This window comes from Schistocerca americana, chromosome 1, assembly GCF_021461395.2.
Source record: "Schistocerca americana isolate TAMUIC-IGC-003095 chromosome 1, iqSchAmer2.1, whole genome shotgun sequence".
Classification (NCBI taxonomy): Eukaryota; Metazoa; Arthropoda; class Insecta; order Orthoptera; family Acrididae; genus Schistocerca; species Schistocerca americana.
Window position 1 is genome coordinate 955419677 of NC_060119.1, and position 27857 is coordinate 955447533.

General features: G+C 42.2%; 1 protein-coding gene across 1 annotated transcript in view; it reads right to left on the reverse strand.

Annotated features, from left to right (window-relative positions):
* The window catches only part of LOC124595537, a 112597-nt gene that overhangs the window by 12945 nt on the left and 71795 nt on the right, over positions 1-27857 (reverse strand). The window contains exons 2-3 of the mRNA XM_047134313.1: positions 10154-10422; positions 1239-1619 (exon numbers count right to left, since the gene is read on the reverse strand). Of these exons, the coding sequence (XP_046990269.1) occupies positions 1239-1619; positions 10154-10422 (650 nt within the window). The remainder of the gene's footprint in view (positions 1-1238; positions 1620-10153; positions 10423-27857) is intronic.

Genomic DNA, 27857 nt, shown 5'->3' on the forward strand with positions numbered 1-27857 from the left:
TCAAATATGCATAGAAAGCAAATCGACAGAAAAGAAGAAGGTAATGAGAAGCAGCAGAAATGAGAAAAGCGATGAACTTAATATCAAGATTGATGGTCACGAAGGAGATGAAGTCAAGGAATTCTACTTCCTAGGCATAAAAATAATCAGTAACGGACAAGAGCAAGGAGGACATCAGAAGTAGAGTAGCACTGGCAGAACGGGGATTCCTGGCCAAACTAAGTCTACCACTATCAAACATAGGCCTTAATTTGAGGAAGAAATTTCTGAGAATGTACGTTTGGAGCACAGCATTGTATGGTAGTGAGTCGCAGTGCCGTCAACTAGATCAAATGACATAGAGTACACTAGATGCTGTCAGAAGAAAAGGTTTCTGGGTGTATATTACTACCCAGCTTCACAAACTAAGGAAAAACCAACAAAATATAAGGAAATGTTTGCATATTTACTATAACTTACGATTGTACAACAAAAAATTAACTTACTGAAATCGAGTAGAAAAAAAAACCTGAATAAACGTTGATCTTAAGAGTTTCGATAGATATACACAAACCTGATAGTTCATCGAGAATGCATGTACATTAAAAGTTGATGACAATTTACATGCACAAGTCCTGATCAAGCAAACAGTAAGTGTGTTCCCATAACTATCCATACTCAAGACTAAAATGTGGATATGTTATGAAGTGCACAACAATTCATAAATTGATCACTTGGTCGTTATGTTACTGTGTAACGTTATTCCGTTAGAAAAAAAAACTGACCTACAGTACAGAACAGTGAGTGCACTCCAGTTCGATTCCCGACGATATTAGCATTTTTTTAAAAAATAAATTGTTCCTCACAATGTTAAACTAATAATTATAAAATTTAAATATGTTTAAACAGTTCCATTAATGTACGTAAAATTAGTATGTTCAATTTATGTGTAGGCTTTCGTGGCCCATGTCACTGAAGTTAAAATCTTTTGTGTTGTTGGGCCACGTCATACTTCTCTAAACGATCTAAGTTTCGAGCACTCTGCTGGGATCTCCTTCAAGATTTTGTGGTGTGCTCAATCTGCAGTGGACGCCACAAGGTCCTGAAGAAGATGCCAGCAGGGGGGCCGAAACGATGATCGTTTGGAAGGAATTTGCAGAAGATGTTAACTTGAGATTCAGTTAGTTGCGATTACTATCACTGTAAGGAAGGAGGTATAGGGCGGGATATTGTACCCACTGAACTTCGGTCTTGCCCACCTGCATGTCGAGAAAGCGCAGGTCCTGCGGGCGCCGCTGGTCGTCGTACTGGAAGAGCATGTTGTTGGCGTTGCTGTCGCCGTGGCAGACGACAGCGGTGGCCTCGTCGACGTCGGCGAGCAGCCGCCGCAGCCGGTCGTACAGCTGGTCGCGCAGCGGGCGCACGGCGGCCACGGCGGCGCGCAGCGGCTCGTCCCACTGGCGCTCGTCGCTCAGCGACTCCTCGGCCATGAGGAACGCGTTGTCCACCGAGTCGCTCGTCAGCAGGCGCGCCGCCGTCGCGAACGTCAGGTCCGGCTGCAGCATCCGCCTCAGGCGCTCCGCCGTCTCCGGGCTGTCCCTCTTCAGAACCAACGTAGTCGCGTGGAACTGGGCCAGTTTCTGTGCGGGCCAAATAAGGGAGAGTTAGGGATCTGTATCCAACGGGCAATCTTACGCTTTCAGTACTCGAACGGCGATGGTCCAACGGCTACCAAGATTTAGGTTTCCGTGATTTAGTGTTGGAAAAAAACAGTCTTAGTAGCAGTTTAGTTTTCATTTTTATTATTCAACGGCGCGTTCCGCCTTATTCAAGCATCTTCAGGTTATCTACATAGAAAACAAATACATCTATTTAAGAATCACGATCGCGTTGTGCAGTTTTGGATAACCTATAAGCATGTATAAACAGATCACCTATTGAAAGAGCAAATACCTTAATTTGGTATTTCTTAGAAGAATCCTTTAATCAGTGTAGCCAAAGGGCATCGTCAAATATATCATGCCAACATTGCCTTCGTTACACTCAGTAAAAACTAGAAATATAAAATAATAAAATCATTACCTAGAGCGAGTAACAGAGTAAGATGGGGGCACAGGTAGTAAGCATAATGCGCCACAGCGTCGTGTGCCAGTACTGAATCCTAATACAGAGTCACCTCAAGAGGTGGCGCTGCGACGCAGCAGTTCTAAAAATGAGAGATCGTAAACTGGATATGCATACCCACTACAACTTTATAAATGTAATGCACATAAAACATTGATAAGATGGAATTACTAGGGGCAACACCTGCGCATAACTTATCCTAAAATTTTGACGAAATAAAAATATAAATGAAGGCGGTAAATTTAAAATGAGAAAACAAGGTGTGTAATACAACACACAGATGCAGTACATAAACAGATTTTTCGTATTATATACCACTAGAACAAGAACATTAAAAACACAGGACTGTAATTTCAGATAAAGAGGCCGCCCATGTAACACTCAATAGTGCGTCATTCGGCGCTAGAATTTCTAGCAAGAAAACTTTTTTTTATAAAATACAAGTGAAATTATTAGGCCTAAAAAATACACACCAACGTGGACGTTATGCGGATAAACTTTTCCCCCCTTTTTTATAGATACATTGAAATGTGTAAAATGCGTCACCATTTAAAGCGACAAACTCGCAAGTATCCTATTTGAGTCACAAAAAAACCCTAATGGCATGGCTAAGAAGACGACATAAGACCAGAGAGGCACAGGGCTCATGTTTAGGCAGAATTACGAGAGCTCCAGGATTACATTAATAACACCGATTTCATAACTTCTAAAAAGGTCTGATTGGCACCAAATATTTGGCCGTTAAGGAGAGACAAATCTTTATCTTCCATATGCCTAAATATTTCAATTTCTTCCAAAATGTTTAACTTCTTACCCTTTTGCGCAAAATGTAAAATCTTAAGATTTTGTACTTGCGGAGTGCTATGGCCACTGGCTTTAAGGTGTTGGGCAAAGGCAGAGTTCTGTTTTACCTGTCCCCATCTATTAAGAAGATGTTCTTGCAATCTGATTTTGAAGGTTCTGCCTGTTTGTCCAATATATCCTGCATTACAATCGCGACACTCCAGCAGATATACCCCCGATGCCAAAAGGTTGTTCGTTTTAGATGATTCATTATGTATGTACATAAACTGGGGATTGGTGACCGCGGAAAATACTATACGAGAGCCCACTGCCCGGAAACGTTTTGCCAGTTCATAATTAAAATTGCCCATAAATGGCAAAGAAATGTAATTGTGCTGCGCGACAGAAGGTGCATTGGGGGAACTCCGAAATGGCATTGTTGTTTTGTCTTGGTATATCTTATCAACGAGCGCAACACTATAGCCATTATTACGGGTGATATACTTTGGATTGTTAAGTTCTCTATTAACTGTGTCTTCAGATAATGACAATTCGCATAGACGAGTGATCATAGCTCTAAAAAAACTAATCTTATGCTGGCGAGGATGGCAGGAAGAAGCATGAATAATGGCATCTGTGTTCGTGGGTTTCCTAAAAATAGCTATGGATACTTTGTTATCACGTAGCTGTAACCACAGATCTAGGTAATTGAGGACTCCGTCAGTATTCATATCCTCATGTGTGAAAATCATCTTTGGGTGAAGGGCATTAAATTCATCAACCAAACCCGAAATTTCTGATTCATCGCCATTAAACACAACGAGAATGTCGTCAACATAACGCCGATAAAATAAATTTTTTTGACAAAAGTAGGAATAGCGTTTAAACACCTGAGTTTAACGAAGGCGATGTTGGCCTGATACATTTGACGATGCCCTTTGGCTACACTGACTAGAGGATTCTTCTAAGAAATACCAAACTAAGGTATTTGCTCTTTCAATAGGTGATCTGTTTATACATGCTTATAGGTTATTCAAATCTGTACAACGCGATCGAGATTCTTAAATAGATGTATTTGCTCTCTTTTTTCTATGTAGATAACCTGAAGATGCCTAAATAAGGCGAAACGCGTCGTTGAATAATAAGAAAACTGAAATTGCAACCAAGTCTATTTTAACCGATACTGTTAAGCACTGGTTTGCTGTATGCCACATATGAATTGGAAGAATTCCGTGATTTACTTAATTTGCTCCAAGAAAATACCAAGATGGTTTCTTTGAAAGGTTACGACTGATTTAATCCGGTGATCTCAACTGCACGCAGACCCGATATTTTACGTACTCTCTAAGTTGTCACTTTTCGAAATAGGTCAACTGCACGAGGTGGTCAATTTTTGAATCAAGTCAACTGGGCGCGGACGAAAGCAGAAGTTGCCATTATAGCATTTTCCTTCCTATTTTCGCAGTCTTAGGACTCTATCGCTACTATTCTAGACTAGTCATACGTATGATCTTTCACATGATTCAGTGGTAGTCTTTAATTTTACACTACTGGAAGTTATCTGGCTGTATAAATTATCAGTGGCTTCATAGTTATTATTAGTATACAGAATATAGCTGAAGGATCATTTAAGTTAATGATTGACTTACATGGTTTTACTTAACACCTCCACGCTATTCTAAGTTGTGTTTCTCTATCTTTCCGAAATTTAGTGCTTTCACTTGCCGTATGCTTCACTGGAATGCCACAAACCATTTCTAATCTATTACTCACATACGAGGAGAAGGCACTGGCACATACGGCACACCATTTTACACACACTGAGATTGTGACTGACGGTAAGTGTTGCCAGCAGTTCAATGCAAACATTACCAAGTAGCAAATAAAACACTTGCGCGCAGTCTACCTGTTTGCTGAGGTAATGCTGAATCTGCTCTCGTGCACTAGGGCAAACAGTAAAGCTTTTCCGCGCATTCGGTACCCACCAGATTTAATTCCCCATTCTTGACAGAGTGCGGACTTGTCCCCCGGCTCTAATGCCATTCCACATTCTAAACTCACTTTAATGTTGACGAAGTGAGACTGTTGCTGCGTCTTTCTAATTCTCGAAAGTAACTAAGAGGAACAAAAATAAAGCCGACATTTGAGCTGTGGAATGAAAGGCAAATATAACAGATCTGTTCAAATGGTTCAATTGGCTCTAAGCACTATGCGTCTTACCATCTGAGGTCATCACTCCCCTAGATTTAGAGCTACGTAAACCTAACTAACATAAGGACATCACACACATACATGTCCAAGGAAGGATTAGATCCTTCGACCGCAGCAGCAGCGAGGTTCCGGACGGAAGCGCCTAGAACCGCTCGGCCACAGCGGACGGCAGCAGAAAGGAAGGTATCGCTAAACTTCCAGATAATATTTATTTACTTCTACCTGAATATGTTATTAAAACGTGTAATTCATTGAATCATTACATGGATTTGCTTTCTAAATGTAACCTGTTCACTTTAGTTCTGTAAGGATGAAAAGAAGTGTGGAATTGAACTTACCGTCGTTAATGTGATCGTCAAAGAAGGAATCGTTAGAGAAGGACCACAAGTTGGATAAGGATGGGGAAGGAAATTTCCCGCTCTCTTTCGAAGAAACCAGTCCGTATGTGCCTACAGTGATTTCGGGAAATCACGGAAAACATAGATCTGGATGACCGGTCGGGGATTCGAATCGTCGCCATGCTGAATGCGAGTCCAATGTGCTGATCACTGCGTCACCCCTCTCGTTGCATTAGTATTTACATTTTTTGGTTTTCCCTAGGTTGTGAGGCTGTGTAGTGGTATAGAGCCAAAAATATTTTCTTCTGTCAGTATGTAGTGTATTGTACGTTCTCTGATCAAGTTAACAGCATTGCGTTTTGTGATTGGGTGTGGAACGTCATCGGGGTTTAGAAAATCTGATGGTGTAGTATATTTGGGAGCTGTCCCTTTTGTACTCGATGGTTTCTATCTGACAGCTCGCCAAATTTCAGTTACTTTTTTCATACAAAGCTTTGGTCTTCAATGTCGATTAAATTAAAAGATGGACGTGACGGTGGATCTGCTAGGTGACAATGTAAAGTCTTAATTAAGTCTGTTCTTTTCTATTAACTGCTTTATACCAGGTTGCCTTCACATTTGATGGGTGAAGTCATGAGAACAGACCTTTAAAAATCCCTCATACTTTATGTTCGCACAGTACGCTGTGAGCTGTGAGCAACATAGCCCCCATTGTGCCGGAAGGAGTGAAGTCACATCAGGGTATGCATAGTAGAAAACAGACAACAGCGTCGCTTCTCCGAGTTGATCTCTGGGGAACCTATGTGAAAAATAAGTGAAAGACGCTAAGATGAAAAAGAAAATAGTAAATGAAAAGAAACGAAAGACTGGGTTGAAGAACGACGATGGGAATGCTGCATGTGGGTGCTTTACCGAGTAGCCACGAAAAAAGAAAATGAAAACCAGAAATAAGGAGGAAGCAACAGAGTCATCGGACTTATGAGATGTCAGCGACATTCGTGATGACGTTAATGACAGTGATTACTGTAGGTAACCAGTTTACTGAAACTGCAGTTACGACCTAAAAGATGCATTCAGGTTTCAATGGAGTCGACACAATCCTCTAAATCTTCCATAAATGGAAAATCCAGTTTCACGAAGCTGAAGATGGATACTGCGTTAGTGTAATATTGCGTCAGGGTAATATTTTCACCACTATGTCTTCAGTGCTTATCAGAGGCATTCTACACGTATTAAACATCATAGGTTATCTGCATGTACATCTATATGACTACCCTACAATTCACACGTAAGTGCTTGGCGTAAGTGCTTTCACACTGTTTCTCTGCCGTTCCAGTGTCGAATAGTACTCGAGAAAAGCGAACACTTCAGTCTTTCGAAGCGTTGACACTCAAAGCTGCTTCCTGACTGCTCGTAATGGACAAATACAGGCCTCGTATAGTCTTCAAGGTAAATTTTTACTGTTCTTCCTGCTAAAAAGTGGCAAGTTCGGATAACTATGAGAACGGTGGACAGCGATCACGCACCCTTCTCTCCAAAGTAGACCCCAAAGGTTCAATAAAATAGAGATCTGGTGACTGAGTCGGCCAGGGGAGATGGGACAGCTCGTCCTTGTGCCCAGAAACCCAGTCCTGGACGAAAATGGTTCAAATGGCTCTGAGCACTATGGGACGTAACATCTATGGTCATCAGTCCCCTAGAACTTAGAACTACTTGAACCTAACTAACCTAAGGACATCACACAACACCCAGTCATCACGAGGCAGAGAAAATCCCTGACCCCGCCGGGAATAGTCCTGGACGATGTGAGCTATTTGGACAGGAGCTATCTCGTCTTGGAACACAGCATCACCATTGAGGAACAAACATTGTATAATGGGGTCGACCTTCTCAGCCAAAATGGTCGTGGCCGAGCGGTGCTAGTCGCTTCAGTCCGGAACCGCGCGACCGTTACGGTCACAGGTTCGAATCCTGCCTCGGGCATGGATGTGTGTGATGATTGGGTTTAAGTAGTTCTAAGTTCTAGGGGACTAATGACCTCAGCAGTTGAGTCCCATAGTGCTCAGAGCCATTTGAACCATTTTTTGAACCAAAATGGTCACTTGATCCTTGGCAGTAATGCGATCGTGAACCATGTGTCCCATGGAATTCCACGATATCGCTGCCAAAATCACCGTCTCCCTCCCCCCTCCCCCACTTCCGCTCCCACCCCTCGCCAGGTTTCACTCTTGTTACGTAAAAACTCTGTCAGAAGTTGGGAATAGTGTCAAATAAGAGTCCTCCAACCAAATGTCTCATTTTGTTGCTGACAGGCTTCGCGAGGACAGCTTTATCAGTTGTCGTTGTCTTGTTTTTCGTCAAAATCCTGCTCAACGACTGCCTGTCAAGATCATTCAATAGACACTTCCGTCCGCGCTGTGACTTTTGAATGTTGGGCTCCATAAGGTTCCCTTTCTGTGCAGCGACCGTGGAATATAACTTTAATAATAAATTTAGCGTATTATGTTCCTCCGCTTTTGCTCTATGCGGGAACTCGCAACAACTTGCTAACATTCAGCTTCACTTAGCTCTGGTATAAGGCACTCATAGCTACACAGACCTCTGTTCTGATAGCTACTGACACTTACAAGGTGCTGAGGTTATTGCCAGGTGCCGTTCGTGGTCAAATGCAACAGCGCCATCTGCGATCTTGGCTGGCAACTGCATTTTTGTCAAGAGAAAACGCTTTTCGCGGAGGTATGTACCGTCTACGCAACTAATTGAAGGGAGTTTGTTTATTGGGAAACGTGTTTCGCTTCTTTTATTTGGGAAGCATCATCAGTGGCGATTTACAGCGCTGTTAACTGATGCGTGCAGTCCTGGAGACGCATTATTTAGTTACCATACTCCAGCTGGCCGATTTGTGGCGTTCTTTCACCCACTTTTGTCACATCGCATGTGTCACTTGCATTCCGCCTTCAGGCCACAAGTGGCCCATCGAGACCATCCGACCGCCGGGTCATCCTCAATTGAGGATGGATTTCTTTGACCGGAGCCGCTACTGTTCGGTCGAGTAGCTCCTCAATTGTCATCACGAGGCTGAGTGCACCCCGAAAAATGGCAACAGCGCCTGGCGGCTGGATGGTCACCCATCCAAGTGCCGGCCACGCCCGACAGCGCTTAACTTCGGTGATCTCACGGGAACCGGTGTATCCACTAACGCATGGCTGTCACCTGCCAGTGTCACTTACATATCACAAAATGGAAACTGCAAGTGATATACGCGATGTGACAAATGTGGCCGTGGGGTTTGAGGGGGAATGTCACGGATTGCGCGGCCCCTCCCGCCGGAGGTTCGAGTCCTACCTCGGGTCTGGGGAGCGACGACTTCAGCGTTTGGTCCCTTAGGAATTCACACACACTTAATGACAAACTTGGGTGAAAGAACGCCAGAAATTGGCCAACTGGAGTATTGAAACTAAGGAATACATCTCCAGGACCACACACATCAATTAACAGCGCTGGAAATCGCCATTGATGATGTTTCCCAAATAAAAGAAGCGAAAGACGTTTGGCAATAAACAAACTGCCTTCAATAAATTGCATAGACTGTACATACCTCCAAGAATTTAATGCAGCTAAGGGAAAGACGGAGAACAGAAAAAATGACGAAAAAAACGCTCTTTTTAAACATAAACGCAGATGCTAGCGAAGCCTGCAGGTGAAACTGTTGTATTTGAGCAGGAATGGCACTTGTGCAATGTTTTTAGTGCATTGCAAGTGTGACCTGTGGTCAGAGTCGTATTCTTACCGGTGGTAAGACACAGGCGTTAGTTTTCATTGTTTGCTTTGTTGTTGTGAATTTTGGTAAATGGCCTTTACCATCTACATCTACATTTATACTCCGCAAGCCACCCAACGGTGTGTGGCGGAGGACACTTTACGTGCCACTGTCATTACCTTCATTTCCTGTTCCACTCGCGTATGGTTCGCGGGAAGAACGACTGCCGGAAAGCCTCCGTGCGCGCTCGAATCTCTCTAATTTTACATTCGTGCAGTCCTCGGGAAGTATTAGTAGGAGGAAGCAATATATTCGATACCACATCCAGAAACGCACCCTCTCGAAACCTGGACAGCAAGCTACACCGCGATGCAGAGCGCCTCTCTTGAAGAGTCTGCCACTTGAGTTTGCTAAACATCTCCGTAACGCTGTCACGCTTACCAAATAACCCTGTGACGAAATGCGCCACTCTTCTTTGGATCTTCTCTATCTCCTCTGTCAACCCGACCTGGTACGGATCCCACACTGATGAGCAATACTCAAGTATAGGTCGAACGAGTGTTTTGTAAGCCACCTCCTTTGTTTGGACTCCATTTTCTTAGGATTCTCCCAATGAATCTCAACCTGGCACCCACCTTACAACAATTAGTTTTATATGATCATTCCACTTCAAATCGTTCCGCAAGCATACTCCCAGATATTTTACAGAAGTAACTGCTGCCAGTGTTTGTTTCGCTATCATATAATCATACAATATAGGATCCTTCTTTCCATGTATTCGCAATACATTACATTTGTCTATGTTAAGGGTCAGTTACCACTCCCTGCACCAAGTGCCTATCCGCTGCAGATCTTCCTGCATTTCGCTGCAATTTTCTAATGCTGCAGCTTCGCTGTATACTACAGAATGAGCCGCGAAAAGCCGCGGAGAGGAACAAGATGAGACCGCGCTACTCACCCTGATCGCGAGCTCGGCGTGCGGCAGGTCGAGGCCGACGCGGCGGTCGGCCATGCGGAAGCCGAGCGGTCGCAGGTCCTGCAGCACGACGACGCCGGCGGGCGAGGCGTACAGGCAGCGCGGGAAGAGCGCGGCGGCGGCGGCGCCCAGCCGAGGCACCACCTCGCCGTAGCCGCACGCCTCGCGGCTGAACGCCTGCGCGCAGCGGAACAGCCGCCGCCGCTTCGCGTCCGCCGGCCACAGCTTCACCACCAGCTGCTCCTCGAACGCTGTCAGCAGCCGAAGAGCACCCTCTGACCACTCGAAAATTCCGCAGGCCGGTCACAGAAATCGTGCAAACAAATCACCCACGCACTGTTAACTGAACCGGTTACTTTTAAAGCTCCGTAAGTCACTCTTTTTGAAAATTCCATTTGTGTCTCATAGTTGATGGGAATATACATCACTGTGCTTCCACTTCACTGACTTGAGGGATTTCACAAAGTAAAACCGTTTTACTGCTAGAGAACGTTGTGAGCATCAGCTTACGTTCTAAGGCGAATTTCACTAATCGCGGGAAGCACACTGTTCTTCGTTTATTGTAAGATCATAGGATTTGTCGACCAGGAAAAACGTTAGACAACGCAAGATCGGTGAATATCTTCGAAATTCTTAGAAAAATAGGGAGAGACTGGTTGAGCCGTGGTAAAAATTGCTGTTTTGAAGAGCGCGCCGCAGCCCGTTGTGTGAAGCAGTGCCGGCCGGAGTGGCCAAGCGGTTCTAGGCGCTACAGTCCGGAACCGCGCGACCGCTACGGTAGCAGGTTCGAATCCTGCCTCGGGCATGGATGTGTGTGATGTCCTTAGGTTAGTTATGTTTAAGTAGTTCTAAGTTCTAGGGGACTGATGACCTCAGAAGTTAGTCCCATAGTGGTCAGAGCCATTTGAACCATTTTGTGAAGCAGTCGCCCTCCGTTTCTGGCGGTGGCGCCGCTGTGGCAATCACAGCTTAGGTGTCTCCCTCTGGTGGGAAAGGGGAAACGTTGCCTGTTCACGTGTATTTAAGGGGCGCTATGAGCTCGCCAGTCGGTCAGTCTGGGTACGTCTCTCGTCCGCATTTGTTAGGCAGTTAGTATCTGTCTGTCGTTCGGATCAACCTTTAAAGCCGGCAAAATGACCTTCGACTCCCTCAGTAAGAGAATTCAGCGAGTGGTCGCTCGGTCGGGGCTTAGTTCCTGTATCTGAGTCTGGGCGTTAGGCCGCCAGTCTGCTCGAGTTTGCTCAGGCAATGGTCATTGGCAGTTGGATCGATCAGTTGATCGGTCACGCACTGAGACACAAGATGACTTGTCCGTCTTGAGCGTCGCTGCATGTGAGGTCGCCACGTGAGTCCAGTGGGCCGCGGCGTATATCGAGGGGTAGTGGCTTCGCTGCTGATACGAGAGCAGCAGGAGTCAACCCACGACATCGGTCTGGCCGGTGCGAGCTGCGACGCCGTGAGACGGGAGATCAGCTTCCGTTGAAGCGGCTGGCTGCGGACGGTTCGGGAGAGCGTTTTCGAGGTGCTGCGCCAGGTCTTCGCCAGAAACTGCAGTTTATTAGGAGTTAAGTGATTGGTGATGTGTTGTTTCATTTACTTGTTAAATTCTACTTGTTTGCTTGGTGAGGTCACCAGCCGCTTTGCTTTTGGGTCGTTCCACCTCCCGCGGGAAGGTGGTTATTTATGAATTGGGTTGTCCGTTTTTCCCTTGTGGAGTAGGGGCGAGTTAGAGCAACCTGCGGTTCGGGTTGTTCGGTAATCTTCCTATCACTCTGCCACACGTTAATAGTTGCCTCTGTCATGTTTGTCGGATTCGGTGTGTTAACGAATTTATTGCCTGGAGTGTAACGGCTTAATTCCTGAAATGTGTTTTTATCTTGCCTATTATCTTGAGAGGAGGTATATGTGTACTGTAGAGCATGTTTGGCCAACCTTGTATAATTTTATGTAAGATTGCATTTCATGGGCTTTTATTTAAATGGTCATTTTAGTATATAAAGTTGCCACCCTTCCACCGTAAGACTTTTCTTAGAAGTTAAAATCAAGTTGCACCTTCGGTGGCAAGGTTATTATTTTAATTGTTAGTGTTTTGTACCATTTCCATCCCTCCTACGGAAGGTGCATAGTTTGTGTGCTTGTGTAAATTGTTAAAAGTCTTAGTTTAAAGTTATCTGGTGTGTTGCAGATTTGCACCAGTGTAGTATTCCAGAGGCTGTTGTGAGCGGTCGTAATTACAGCCGTGTCAAAAGGGAGCGGCAAGGTTTTCTGCCCGAAAGCTCATACAGTCAAAACTTGTTTCTTTCTGCTTCTGCATAAATTGTAACTTTGATATTTAGAAGGTGCTTTCTGATTATAATTTTAAATCTGTTTCTTCTAAAAAATGTTTTAGGCACTATTAAAGTGAATAAAATTCCCATTTGTTAAAATGAATTTGGCTATGATTTCATCAGTTACTCCCTGGAAACTACTTACATGCTCACATAGTGTGATTAAACGTGTTAATGTTCTTGATGAATCGCTAGTAAATAAAATAAATTCTTAAGAATATTCTTTGAAAATAAATTATGGTTCACTGGTAACATACAATATGTACAAGAGCCAAGACGGAATAATAAGAGTGGACGACCAAGAACGAAGTGTGCTAATTAAAAAGGGTCTAAGACAGGGATGTAGCCTTTCGCACCAACTGATCAGTCTGTACATCCAAGAAGCAGTATTGGAACTAAAAGAATGGTTCAGGAGCGGGAATACAATTCAAGATGAAAGGACACCAATGATAAGATCTGCTGATGGCATTGCTATTCTGAGTTAAGCGAAAGAAGAATTATAGGATCTGCTGAATGGAATGAACAGTGTGATGAGTACAGAATATGGAGTGAGAGTAAATCGAAGAAAGACGAAAGAAATGAGAGGTAGCAGAAATGAGAACAACGAGTAACTTAACACCAGGATTGATGGTTACGAAGTAGATGAAATTAAGCAATTCTGTCTCCTAGGCAGCATAATCACCACTTAAATGTTTTATTTTTTTTTATTCCAGTCTTTGATCACAATACAATTTCATTTGACGACGACCGGTTTTAGTCACTAATGGCTACCTTCACATCTTTTTTTATATATTGTAGATCTGAAGATGGCCATTACTGACTGAAACCGGTCATCATCAAAGGAACTTATATTGTGATGTAAATGTCGTGTGACTAGGGCCTCCCGTCGGGTTGACCGTTCGCCCGGTGCAAGTTCAAAATGGTTCAAATGGCTCTGAGCACATAGAACTACTTAAACCTAACTAACCTAAGGGCATCACACACACATCCATGCCCTAAGCAGGATTCGAACCTGCGACCGTAGCAGTCGCGCGGTTCCAGACTGAAGCGCCTAGAACCGCTCGGCCACCCCGGCCTGCCGGGTGCAATTCTTTCGATTCCCTGAGCGGAGAAAATCTTCGACCCAGGAGGGAATCGAACCCGGGCCCTTACGATTGACATTCTGTCGCGCTGACCATTCAGCTACCGGGGGCGGACAATATTGTGATCAAAGACTGTGATAAATAAACATTTGACAGTATTGGCTCACTGTTCACATTCACGACTATGTCGCAGCTGGTGAAAATTGCCAGCGACGGACGGAGCAAGGAAGATATCAAAAGCAGAGTAGCGCTGGCAAAAAGGGCATTCCTGGCCAAGAGAACTTCACTAGTATCAAGCATAGGAGTTAATTTGGGGAAGAAATTTCTGAGAATGTACGTTTCGAGTACAGCATTGTATGGTAGTGAAACATGGACTGTGGGAAAACCGGAACAGAAGAGAATCGAAGCATTTGAGATGTGGTGCTACAGACGAATATTGAAAATTAGGTGGACTGATAAGATGAGGAATGAGGAGGTTCTGCGCGGAATCGGAGAGGAAAGGAATGTTTGGTTAACATGGACAAGGAGAAAGGACAGGATGATAGAACATCTGACGGAATATCACGGAATGACTTCTATAGTATTAGACGGAGCTGTAGCGGGCAAAAACTGTAAGGGAACACATAGATTGGAATACATTCAGCAAATAATTGAGGACGTAGATTGCAAGTGCTATTCTGAGATGAAGAGTAGTAGACGTGGAAAGAAAAAAAGAAGTTTGATACACACATGTATATAATTGTAACATGCAATGATGTGATGCACACATCGGATAGCGATATGAGCAGATACAGATGTCGGTAATACACAAGGTGTAAGAGAACAGTGCATTAACGGAGCTGTCATTTGTACTCAGGTAATTCATGTGAAAATCTTTTCGAAGTGATTATGGCCGCAAGACGGGAATTTAGACTTCAAACGCGGAGCGGTAGTTGGACCTAGACGCGCGGAACATTACATTTCGGAAATCGTCAGGGAATTCAATATTCCGAGACCCACAGTGTCAAGAGTGTGCCAATAATAACACGTTTTAGGCATTACCTCTCACAATGGACAAGCCGTGACCGGCGGCCTTCACTTAACCGCCGAAAGCAGCCGCATTTGTGCCGAGTTGTCATTGCTAACATACAAGAAACACTGCTTGAAAGAACTACAGGAATTAATATTGGGCGTACGACGAACTTATCCATTAGGACAGTGCGGCGAAATGAGATGTTAATAGACTATGTACGATAGCGGAGGACCGACGCAGGTGCCTTTGCTAACTTGACGACATTGCATGAAGTGCCTCTCCTGGGCTCGTGACCGTATCAGTTGGGCTCTAGACGATTGGATAACAGTCGTCTGGTCAGCTGAGAGCCGATTTCAATTGCTAAGAGCCGATGGTAGGGTTCCAGACTGGAGCAGACCTCACAAAGCCATTGATTCATGTTGTTAACAAGGCACTGTGCTGGCCGAGGGTGCTCCATAATGGAGTGGGCTATGTTTACATGGAGTGGAGTGAGTCCTCTCGTCAAGCTGAACCGATCACTGACTGGAAATGTTTATGTTCGGCTAACTGGAGACCATTTGCACCCACTCATGGGCTTCATGGTCCCAAACAAAGGTGGAATTTTTATGGATGACAATGCGCCGCTCACCTGGGTCACAAGTGTTCGCGATTGGTTTGAAGAGCATTTTGGACAGTTCGAGCGAATGATTTGGCCGTCCAGATAGACCGACATGAATCCCATCTAACACTTATGACACATAAAAGAGAGGTCAGTTCGTGCACGAAATCCTGCACCTGTAACACATTGGTATTTATGGACGTCTATAGACACAGCATGGCTCAGTATTTGTGCAGGAGCTTCCAACAACTTACTGAGTCCATGCCACGTCGACCTTCTGCAATACATAGGACAAAAGCAAGTCCGACATGATATTGGGAAGTATCTCATGTCTTTGGTCACTTCAGTGTAATAAAAACAGCGGGAGTGAAACGGACTCCATATGTAGGATACAATAAAGTAGTGCTTCCACGGAATTGGGATGTTCCTTCCAAATAAGTTTTATTAGTCTGTTACTAATGAAACATAATTTTATTGTAAATACCTTAACTAATTCAAATCATTTCGCGTCCCGTGTTGGAACTGGCGAAAAATAATCCGTTTCATATCCAGTACAACCTTTGATCTACTGATTTGTTCATAATACTGGGTGACAGGACATGTTGAAAGGTCTCTGTTGGATTCCTTTCATGTTAATTTCTCAAATCTGTTGTCATTTACAGCATAAATTCCTCTTCTAAATTTACTGTGGTGTTTCTGACTATCTGGGAGAAGACTGAGCAGTGAAACGTGTTACTTTTACACATAAACAATAACGATCTGTCACACTACTACACTTTAAAACACAGTTTATACGTAATTCATGTCACACTGTCTCATACTGAACCTACATCTGGTTTCTTTTATATACTGTATATGATAAGATACTGTCATCCCCCTTCCCGTCTGTGTGAGAGTATGAATGAGCAAATGTATTTCTAGTTGCATGCTGGATGGTAGCAGACAAGCCTGTCTGCTAGAGAACAGTCGGACCAACGTCGGAACAGGTAGCTACGCTTTCTAAAAGCAAAGAGGTTTCTATCCTTAGTATGGTCCTGTCCATCCCTTGTCATGTTGGTATAGGAAGCTGCCTCTCTGGCCACTTCCGCTTGTATTTGTGAGCCACCCTCAGGAAGGGACCAGGTCAGTCTGTCCGCGGCGAGCGTGTGAAGTGGTAAGATCTCCGGCTAAGCGCGTGTCTGCTAAGTCCGTAGGACAATGGATTTCGTAAGTTCAGCCTAACAGAAAATTTAATCACCTTTATTTCATGTTTAGCTCTAAAATATCTAATGTTATCTTAAATTGCAGCGCAGTGTAATTCGAGTGTGAAGTTCAGAATATATTCCGGTAGTTGCTTTGTCACTACTTTGTGAGTAAAGTGGAACCACGTGTTGATCAGTAACTCTAACTAGCATCATCAATCTTCAATGCGAATGTGCGTGAGATTATAACGTCTTGTCTTGACAATATTTTTCAATATAGCAACTTTTCTTTATGTTCAACCCACGTGGGGTGTACTTTGTGAGACCAGTGCCACGTGCTTATACAATTGTTTGACCCATCAGGTTAATAGTAAGACGACAGTAACCAGTTCGAGGTTTTTCTTTTGTAAATTGCTTTTCGATCTAATTTATTTTAACTATCAAAATTATTGTGGAGTTACACTCTTTGTGTAAACCAAGTTGACCACGTGAAGCGTGTGGTGTATTCATCAAAGTAGCCCTCAGCTATTCTTTTCGGGAAGATTTCACAGAGAGTTAGTATGAATTTAGTATACCAGTGTGTGGTAATTACATGACGGACAGGATTGTACTACGAACGTAACTTCTTTGGGTGAAAATTGAATCGGTTGGTTGTGGTTAATTTCTTCTTGCATATGTTTCAACGTTCTTCGTGTGTTATTTTATGAATGCAGTGTTGTATGCAGTCTCCCATTCTTGGCTCCATATTTGATGTATTCCATAAGATTACAATCTCACATTTTCACAATCCTAAATGAGGCACCAGCTTAGTTATGAATCGAGTTTAATATGCTGAAATTTCAATGATCAATGCTAAAATAAATTTCCAAATATAAACTGATTTATTTATTTTTATTTAAATTCTCTTTTTTATATACATATCACCGGTTGCCGTATGACTACTAAAATATTATAATTAATGTTAGTCTGGTTGGGGATTTGGTAAGCTAGACTGGATACCTGGTGAAACAGTTGCTCAGCAAGGTTAACTTCGCCAGACATCTCACAGCTTTTAACCCGCTTTTATTGTCTTTCAGCACCGCTTTCATAGCAATTAAACTAACAACGTTACAATGTGACGGGGTACACACACTGAAGGAGTATGTGTCAATGGTTACTTATGCATCTAGGAGTGATATATTCACAGTCAACATCGTAGATAATAATATTGTTGCTAATAATACCTGGTGGCTTCTCTTATGAAAGAAATCTGCCCTGTGTGTTGAATTCCACGGTAAAGCATAACCTTGGGGTGAGGAAGTATCATAATGTAATCATCATCCTTACTCGAGAAATAATTTTGGCATAATCAGACAGCCGATAGATTATTGGCCTTGTGCGCCACAAATTCAGACTTGTAAATTGTGCTCTAAGCATCATTATGATACAAAAAATGATAGTATACACCAGTAACCTTCCAACTGATACAGTAGAAAGAAAATAGAGTCTCCTAGAAAGCTGAAGGGATACCTGCCTTTTGAGGAGGAATTTAGAAATTTTTGGAATAATATATGGAACTGGAATAGCACTGCAAGGAGTGAATTGGGAATTCTCATGTTCGCTGTCATTTAAGAAACAAGTTCTATGTATCATTATGTATAAAATATTTTTCTTGTGAAAAGTTGGGCAGAAAATATTGGTACTTCAAACGTTACTTTTCATACTCAAAGTGAACAAACACACAAATAAATCATATGAGTATGAAATTTGTTTTTTCACGCGACAGTAATAAAGCGATGTTCATCTAGTTTTAAAATCTCTTAGGTCAGGTTATCTACTGGAAAATTTAATAAGCAATCACAGTTCATACCCTATTTTTATGATGTCTTTTCATAAGTATTAATTCTCACAGGCATAAAAAATTACAAAAAACTTCTAGTTTATTCAGGCATCAGTTTACTCTGTTTTCTCAAATGTTTTCATTACTTGACTTACCTGATGATGAAGATATAAACGTCAAATACGCGTCGTGGGAAGAGAATTATACGTGACTGATTATAGTAATGAGCATTTTCGAAATGATTCGATAATTCTTCTCCGTTTGATGTCGAGTTAAGTGAAAGAGGTGGTATCACGCCGTTCTCGTTAAGGCAGCCCTTCACTGCGTCATACGATCTTTAATCGACAGTTACGGAGACAGTCAGGAGACGCAATCGCATTATTAAGATAGCCTACATTCTGTTCTGTGGACTTTCCGACTGTTACGTTTACGACCATTTAGCAACTGCCTCAAGCACCGTGGCATTTGAAAACCAGAGCATACCTCACAGTTGTGGCTTCCTTTGACACAGCAACTGAGAGATGTATCATCAGCGTTGCTCGTTTGATTCTCAGCAGTTCAAGCTGTACTCTTGGGTTCCTGCCTAACCACACCATCGGGAAATTTTTGACAAGCAAGAATACAAGAACTCATATAATCATACTAAAAATTCAAAATCGTTTAAACATGCCTATGTACTATGCGCATAGTCAGTCCTAAACCTGGATAAGATGTGAAGGGATGTTCCTACTGCTGAACAGTTGGTAAAACCACGGCTCAAACCATCCAGGTTTGCATCGTGACACTTCCGATCTGAGCCTCCTACACTGTTGCAGTTTCCTTTGGTGTTCGGGAAACCTATGCGCAGAATTATTTTCAAATATTTATTTAAAATAGTAAATATTCGAATATTTTAATAAAGCTGGCGCCAAATTAAGCATAAATATCCAGTTTTTCATCATCTTCACAATAGTAAAAATGTCAAATTTTGTCATTTTGGGCGGTACGATTCCCCTTAATCGACATAAAAATATAGGTGGCTGTTGAAACAGAGCTAGTGATTTCATACAAAAGATACTAGAAAATAATCTCGAATAAAGGTAGCACACACATAATACTCCAAGCCCATAAAAGATCTTAGCAAGCACTGCAAGTAGAATTCAAACTAATTTCGCTCCTGGAACAATTTTCCTCAATAATCATCACCCAGAATTCATGCAGCTCTGAGTTAAAATAATTGTTGCCTAACGTGTTGATCTATTTTTAGGAGTTCTTCTCATAAAAACAGCGCTGACAGTACGTTGTCAAGATTCACGTTACTTAAGTTACGTGTCTTAGAACATTCACAAAACTGTTGAAATATTAAGTCTGCATATTATCAAAATATAATTCTCCGAACGACAAAAAAGAAAACAAAAGCATTGTCAGATAAAAACAACTTACAACTTTTGAAAAATGTCGATGGAATATTTGCCTGGTGTTTTGAAACTATAAAAAACTGTAACTATTTTCTTTTCAAGTGCAGTATGGAAATGGAAATGAGCGTTTGGCGTCATTGGCCGGGAGGCCCTTGCGGGGCATGTCTGGCAGCCTTGGTGCAGGTCTTATTACATTCGGCGCCACATTGGGCGACCTGCGCGCCAGATGGGGACGAAATGATGATGAAGACAGCACAACACCCAGTCCCTGAGCGGAGAAAATCCCCGACCCAGCCGAGAATCGAACCCGGGCCCATAGGACGGCAATCCGTCACGCTGACCACTTAGCTATCGGGGCGGACAGTTCAGTATGAAGACACGATAATAATGTTTGTGAGCGATATTAGGAGAAGTAATTCCCGTAGTATCATTCAGACATACATAGAATAATATGAGTGTTCAAAATGGTTCAAATGGCTCTGAGCACTATCGGACTTAACATCTGTGGTCATCAGTCCCCTAGAACTTAGAACTACTTAAAACTACTTAACCTAAGGACATCACACACATCCATGCCGGAGGCAGGATTCGAACCTGCGACCGTAGCGGTCACGCGGTTCCAGACTGAAGCGCCTAGAACCGCACGGCCACACCGGCCGGCTAATATGAGTGTTATGTTGCTGTTTTGAATGTAATAATCCAATAATGAAATTTGGAAAAAAAACTATTTATGCATTTTAAATACGCATGCAGCTTTAAATTTAAAAGAGAGAAAATGTACATGCCAATGTAGCTCTATGCGGACGAGATAGGTAATGTGGAACATTAATTACGATAGCTTGCATATTTTGTTTTCCTTACATGCATTGCAAATTTGTGTTTTGTCTGTAACCGAGAACAATGTTTACTTCCAGTCTGAGTACTGCTGCAGGCAGTTTTCATTAGAGAAGTGGTCGAATGTCTGTATTCTCGGACTCACTCGCACGTACTGAGCTGCAAATACTGAAGACACGATTTGCATTTCAATGGCTTCCTTTTGATTACATTATCGCCAAGTCAAAAAGGATTTCTGCTCTCTAGAAATGTGCTTTATTTCTAGCAGATGTGAAACAAAACCCTCTGCAGTCACTCGTTCCGCGTATGATGAATACTGGAAACTCTGTTGCCTTCACCATTTGCGTGGTAGGATGTTTAACGAGCGATAGCCAGAGGCCAGGAACAAAATATCATCTACCGCTGAAGATGCAAAGCATTAGATATTTAACCTCTATAATGAATGAACAATTTTCATATTAATTAGAAAACCTCGCTGACGACGATTTCTTTGAGATGCTGTATGTATTTCTGTAGCTGATACGTGTAAGTTTTCCAGTTTCGGTTAGTGATGACAGGATTTTTAAAGGTATAACGAGGCATAATACCGCAACTAAAAGGTTAATGTATATCAACAGGTGATGTACTCTAAGCGGACGGCATAAATAATTTAGTGTTTTCTTCATAAAAGCAAACCTCTGTTTACGGTATAATTGCCCACAAAACGTAAAAGATACTTGCAACGCTAACTCGATTGAATCAAACATGTGCAGAAATTCTTTCCATAAGTTTGAAAACAAAACTTCAAGTACCGTTTGTTACACCTTTCATTTTGTGTCGCGTTAAAACAGCTTGGAAAATGTGATATACCCCCGAGAGCATTTAATCTACAACTGAAGCTTTAGTGTGACACTCATCGTATTCCAGATTAAGTCAAATTAGTGCAGGGTCATTAATTTGTATTCCAGCTGATAGCTATACCGAAGTTCATCAGCGTGCAGCAGCTGCAACTATGTGGCTTAAATATGTAAGCGCCGCATGAAATTGTGGTTTCCGGGATTATAATGATGACTGACAATGATCAAATACCGTTTGTTATCAAGTTAATGAGGTATGAGCTAATTTGCGCTTTTGTTCAAAGTCTCGCGGTTATTGACATTGTTTTCATGTCTTCTTCACTAAGAGATGAGTAGCCTACTGCCACGAACGTCAATAAAGAAAAAAATCTATTGCAGAAGAATTGCCATTGAGTGTACGATCTTATCAGAGAGAGTATCAGTGAGCATCGGAAGTGTACATTACTTACATAAAGCAATGTTTAAATAATAATTTTCGAAAATCCATCATTCTTTAAAACCAAAGAAAACTTACCTGTTTTATCTGACGTACGAGGAATTATCGCTTAGTGAATATTATACGTATTCAGGTTGCAATGGGTATTTTCTATTTCCATAAGACACATGTGTCTAAACACACTGTCACACCAACACACCCGAAATTGCATAATGCATACACAGTACAAACAACATTCTTTGTACGTGAATTCTCTTTCTTTTGTACTTTGTGCTGTTACCTACAGGGGATAGCAGGGAAGTTAGTGCTTACCTAAATTCAAAAGTGATTTTCTTCTACAAGTCGTGTGAGTTTTAAAAAAGGCAACAAATTTGCAAATTTTCTGCAGGTTTTTATTCAATGTGATGATATTGTTCTGCTTCTGGCTGAGAAAAGAAAGCTTCTTCGCATCAGTGACACAAAAAAAGGAAAAAGAACTCGAAATTAATAATAAATTAGATATGGAAAACGTTTCAAAATAGAAAGTTCAGATTTTCAGATATTTTATGGGACGCAAGAAAACAGGAAGCGGTTTATCCCTCTCAAATACGTAAGCTATGGGAATAATTTTTCCTTTTTATCCAAACGTTGTCAGCCGATTCAACTAAATATCAGGGATTACAACTTAAATCGGAACGGTGAAATAGAAAATTTTGTTGCCAAATCGAACGAAAAGCTACGTTTCATTGGCGTAACACTTAGAAAAGCTCGAAAGCTTCTTAAGACTGCCTGCAGTCCCATTGTCCGTCCTTTTCTGAAGCACTGCAGTGCGGTATGGAAATTATGCCGAATAGGTTTTGCGGGGAATATAGACAAAATTCAAGGAAGTGCAGTTCGTTTCGTGTTTTCAACAAACAGGGGAGAATTTGACGTGTGTGGTGAGAGAGTTGTGATAGAAATCATTAAAATAAAGATGTTATTCGTTGACTTTTCAAGAAAATGCAAACGTCAACTTTCTCCTCCAAGACCAAGATATTTTACTCCCACCTAAGTAGGGAGAAATGACCATCATGATGAAATAAGACAAATCAGAGTTCACACAGAAACATGTGAGTGTTCTCTTTTTCCCGTATGCTAGTCGAGACTGAAACGGTAAAGAAATAGTTTTGAAGTGATTCTATGCACACTCTTAACAACTTAACTGTGGATTGCAGACTAATCGTGTGGATGAAGACTTCTCCTTTTCTCTCTGCCAATTCATTCAGTTCAGGCAGTAACATAGTGTATAGAAGCTGCGAAGAGAAATAACAATTTAACTTGCATTACTCACCATTTCACAAGCTCTAATCCTCACAGGTCTGTGACTGTTCATTGTGCATAAAAAGATATATTCTTCCTGCGCATACTACATCTTTTTCAAAATTTTCTGTGTTGCTTAACAACCATAACATGTTTGAAGTAAGTCATTATGTTCTTTTTCTTTTTTCCTCCATCCGCATTCTGACTGATTTGCTACGACCCGTCACTACTTTCACTCGTTTGAAAACCTTTCCATCTCAGACTAGCACTTGCACAGGAACAACCTCAATTATTTTTGAAACATATTCCATTCTCTGTCTTCCTCTACAGCTCCCTCTAATACCATAAAAGTTATTCCCAGATGTCTTAAAGGTGTCCTACCATCCTGACCCTCCTCCTAGTCACTGCTCTCCATGTATTCCTTTCCTCGCTGATCCTACAGAGAACCATCTGATTGCTAATTAGTCCACCTAATTTTTAATATTCTTCTGTCGCGCCGTATCTGAAGCATTTCGATTCCCTTCATTGCCCGTTTCCCCCCAGTTCATGATCCACTGCCAAGGAATGATGTGTAATAAATGTACATTTTCAGAAATTTCTTCCTCAAATTAAGGCCGATATTTGATAATAATACATTTCTTTTGGTAAAGAATTCCCTCTTTGCCTGTGCTAATCTAGTTCTTATGTCCTCCTTGTTTCGTCTGACATGTATTACTTTGCTCCTAAGGTAGCAGAATTCCTTCACTTCGACGACACTACGATTACATTTTGATGTTTAATTTACCGGTAATCTCATTTCTGCTACATCTCATTACTTTCGTCTTACTTCGAGTTTCTCTTAACTTACAATGTGTGCTGATTAGATTGTTCATTTCGTTCAAGAGGTACTGTAGCTGTTCTTCATTATAACTAAGGATAGTTATGTCATCAGCGAGTCTTATCATTGATATCCTTTCACCCTAAATTTTAATTCCACTCCTAAGCCTGTTTCTCTCATCGTCCTGCTGTACATTATTCGACCGTACCTATAGCTTACGCTCGTTTTTCAGAGAATTTCAAACAACTTGCACCATTTTACATCGTCGAACGCATTTTCCAGGTCGACTAATTCTGTGAACCCGTCTGCATTTTTCTTCAGTCTTGCTTCCATTATCAAGGTGAGCCTCATAACTGCCCATCTGATACTTTCACTTTCCTGAAGCCAAACTGATCGTCTTTTAACAGAGCCTCAGTTTTTCCTTTTTCATTCTTCTGTGTGTTATTCACGTCAGAAACTCGGGTGAACGAGATGTTGAACTGATTATGCGATAGTTCTCTTTGTTATCTGACCTACACATCTTGGGCATTGTGCGGTTGATATTTTTCGGAATGTCTCGGGTCTCATGGATTCAATGTACCAGCTTGAATAGGCTCTTGTTTGCCAATTCTCCAAATGCGCTAAGAACTTCTGATCGAGTGTTAAGTATTCCCGCTGCCTTATTTGATCTCAGGTCTTCCAAAGCTCTGTTGAACTCTAACACCGGATCTCCTGTATCTTCCATATCGGCTCCCATTCCACTTTTGTCCCATCATGCTGTTCATTATTCTCGTAAAAACTCTCAGTGTACACCTTCAATCTATTCGCTCTTTCCTCTATAGCCTCAGAGAACCTCAAGTGTACCTCGTAATTCCTTCCACTTCTTTGCGGAATGATTCCGACTGGCTGGTCTCTTAAACTTCAGCCTACTCTTCATCACTGCTACATTGTGATACAACTCATATATCACCATACTTATATCCTAAACGCCAACATAAATAGTCTTTCATTTCCGTCATTGGTTCTGCTACCTGTAGATTGAACAGTAGGGGTCAAAGACTACGTCCCTGATCGGAATGGCATTTTGGACAGATATAAGTACTACACTACTGGCCACTAAAATTTCTACACCATGAAGATGGCGTGCTACAGACGCGAAATTTAACCGACAGGAAGAAGATGCTGTGATATGCAAATGATTAGCTTTTCAGAGCATTCACACAAGGTTGGCGTCGGTGGCGAACCAATAACGTGCTGATGTGACCGATTTCTCATACACAAACGGTAGTTGACCGGCGTTGCCTGGTGAAACGTTGTGGTGATGCCACGTGTAAGGAGGAGAAATGCGTACCATCACGTTTCCGACTTTGATAAAGATCTGATTGTAGCCTATCGCGACATTGCTGCTCGCGTTGCTCGAGATCCAATGACTGTTAGCAGAATATGGAATCGGTGGGTTCAGGAGGGTAATACGGAACGCTGTGCTGGATCCCAACGGCCTCGTATCACTAGTAGTCGAGATGAGAGGCTTATTTTCCCCGTGGCTGGAACGGATCGTGCAGCCACGTCTCGATTCCTGAGTCAACAGATGGGGACGTTCACAAGACAACAACCATCTGCACGAACAGTTCGACGACGTTTGCAGCCGCATGGACTATCAGCTCGGAGACCATGGCTGCGGTTACCCTTGACGTTGCATCACAGACAGGAGCGCCTGCGATGGTGTACTCAACGACGAACCTGGGTGCACGAATGGTAAAACGTCATTTATTCGGATGAATTCAGGATCTGGTTACAGCATCACGATGGTCGCATCCGTGTTTGGCGACATCGCGGTGAACGCATATTGGAAGCGTGTATTCGTCATTGCCACACTGGCCTATCACCCGGCGTGATGGTATGGGGTGCCATTGGTTACACGTCTCGGTCACTTCTTGTTCGCATTGACGGCACTTTGAACAGTGGACATTACATTTCATATGTGGTACGACCCGTGGCTCTACCCTTCATTCGATCCCTGCGAAACCCTACATTTCAACAGGATAATGCACGACCGCATGTTGCAGGTCCTGTACGGGCCTTTCTGGATACAGAAAATGTTCGACTGCTGCCCTGGCCAGCACATTCTCCAGATATCTCAGCAACTGAAAACGTCTGGTCAATGGTGGCCAAGCAACTGGCTCGTCACAATACGCCAGTCACTACTCTTGATGAACTGTGGTATCGTGTTGAAGCTGCATGGGCCGCTGTATCTGCAAAGGCTATCCAAGCTCTGTTCGATTTAATGTCCAGGCGTATCAAGGCCGTTATTAATGCCAGAGGTGGTTGTTTTGGATACTGATTTCTCAGGATATATGTACCCGAATTGCGTGAAAACATGTCAGTTCTAGTATAATATATTTGTCCAATGAATACCCGTTTATCGTCTGCATTTCTTCTTGGTGTAGCAATTTTAATGGCCAGTAGTGTATATGCTGAACGAAACAAAGTGTCAGTTTATCATAGTACTTAAAATATTAAGTATATGAGAACTGAGCTGGTGGATTGGTTACTACCTTAAGACAATGACGGTGCAGCTAGGTCGCTTAGGCAATTTCCACGAATAATTATGCATGCGTGATTGTGAACGGCCTTGTAAATCTTTCCATACTCGCTCACGTAAGCTCACACGTCAGATGCACTAGCTAAGAAAATATTATCTACTTCAAGAAGGACGGAGACGTCCACGTGCAGGTGTACAACGACATTTTGTGTTGCGTGAGGCAACGTAAAACAGTTTACTAGACCCTGACCTAAGCCGCACAATATCTCAGTACATTATAAGCAGTTTAAATATAAGGATTACACCTTGAGCAATACTGTGTTCTGATCGATACGGAATACTCTAGTATATTTATTGTTTTAGCAAAGGCGGAGGTAAATAGTGATTTTTAAAAGAAAACTGTCAAGATGAACGAACTGTTAAGACGTTGGCCGCCACCCCCTCATCCCCATTAGAAATATCTGAACAAATGAAGTGTCAATGGTGAAATGCGATTGTACGCTTCATAGAAGGGAGAAAAACATTGATGTAGGGTTTCATGTATGAACTACATGTCAGTGGGCTATGTATCAGTTACATTATCTGTTGTCGAAGTGACTCTTGCAGTTTTAGTCCACGAAATCCAACTGTTCCATTAGTTTTGAATGGTTATAGTCTATTAAGCAGTGAGGTGAGAGTTCGTTGCTTGGGTTGAGTGGATTTTCGTTACGCTCTACAAAACCTTATGCTTTGTGTTTCATTCCACGACTAAATTTGGTGGGCCCACTATAATTTATTCTCTTTCGTCCTCATTTTCTTTGCGCACACTTGTGAATATCGCTACCTAAATTTTTTCATTATTCGAATTCAAATACATTAGTAAATGCGATAAAGGCAGGTCGGTCTTTTACGGACTAATTTCAGTGTTAAGGCAATTTACATGCATTTTACTATAGCAAATATGTTTCCCAAACTAAATCTCTTTGCTTTAAACAAAATAGTGTCATATTACATGCTCTTCGTTAGGTTACGTATGTTCCCACAGCACGGCATTTGTTTTCTGGAAATCGGATTAAATTGTTAATTATGTCATTTTATGCTCAAAACAGGCTTCTCTTCCTCATAAATTTAAAGAACCGAAATTCGAATGATTTACAAGTCCGCTAATACTCTTCATTAGAGTCATGTGATTCCTGTGACGCTGCTCCTTTTTTATTTTTTTTTTATTTTGAGTCATCAGTATTGTGACTGGTTTGATGCAGCCCACCACGAATTCCTCTTCTTTGACAACCTCCATCTTAGAGAAGCATTTTCAACCTATTATTTGCTGGATGTATTCCAATATCTTTCTTCCTCCACGGTTTTCGCCCTCTACAAATCCCTCTAGCATCATAGAAGTCATTCCCCGATGTCTTAACAGCTGTGCTATCATCCTGTTCCTGTTTCTTGTAGATGTTTTCCACATATTCCTTTGCTCTCCGATTCTGCGCAGAAGCGTCTCATTCTTTAACTTATCCGTCCACCTAATTTTCAACATTCGTCTGTAGCACCACATCTCAAATGCCTCGA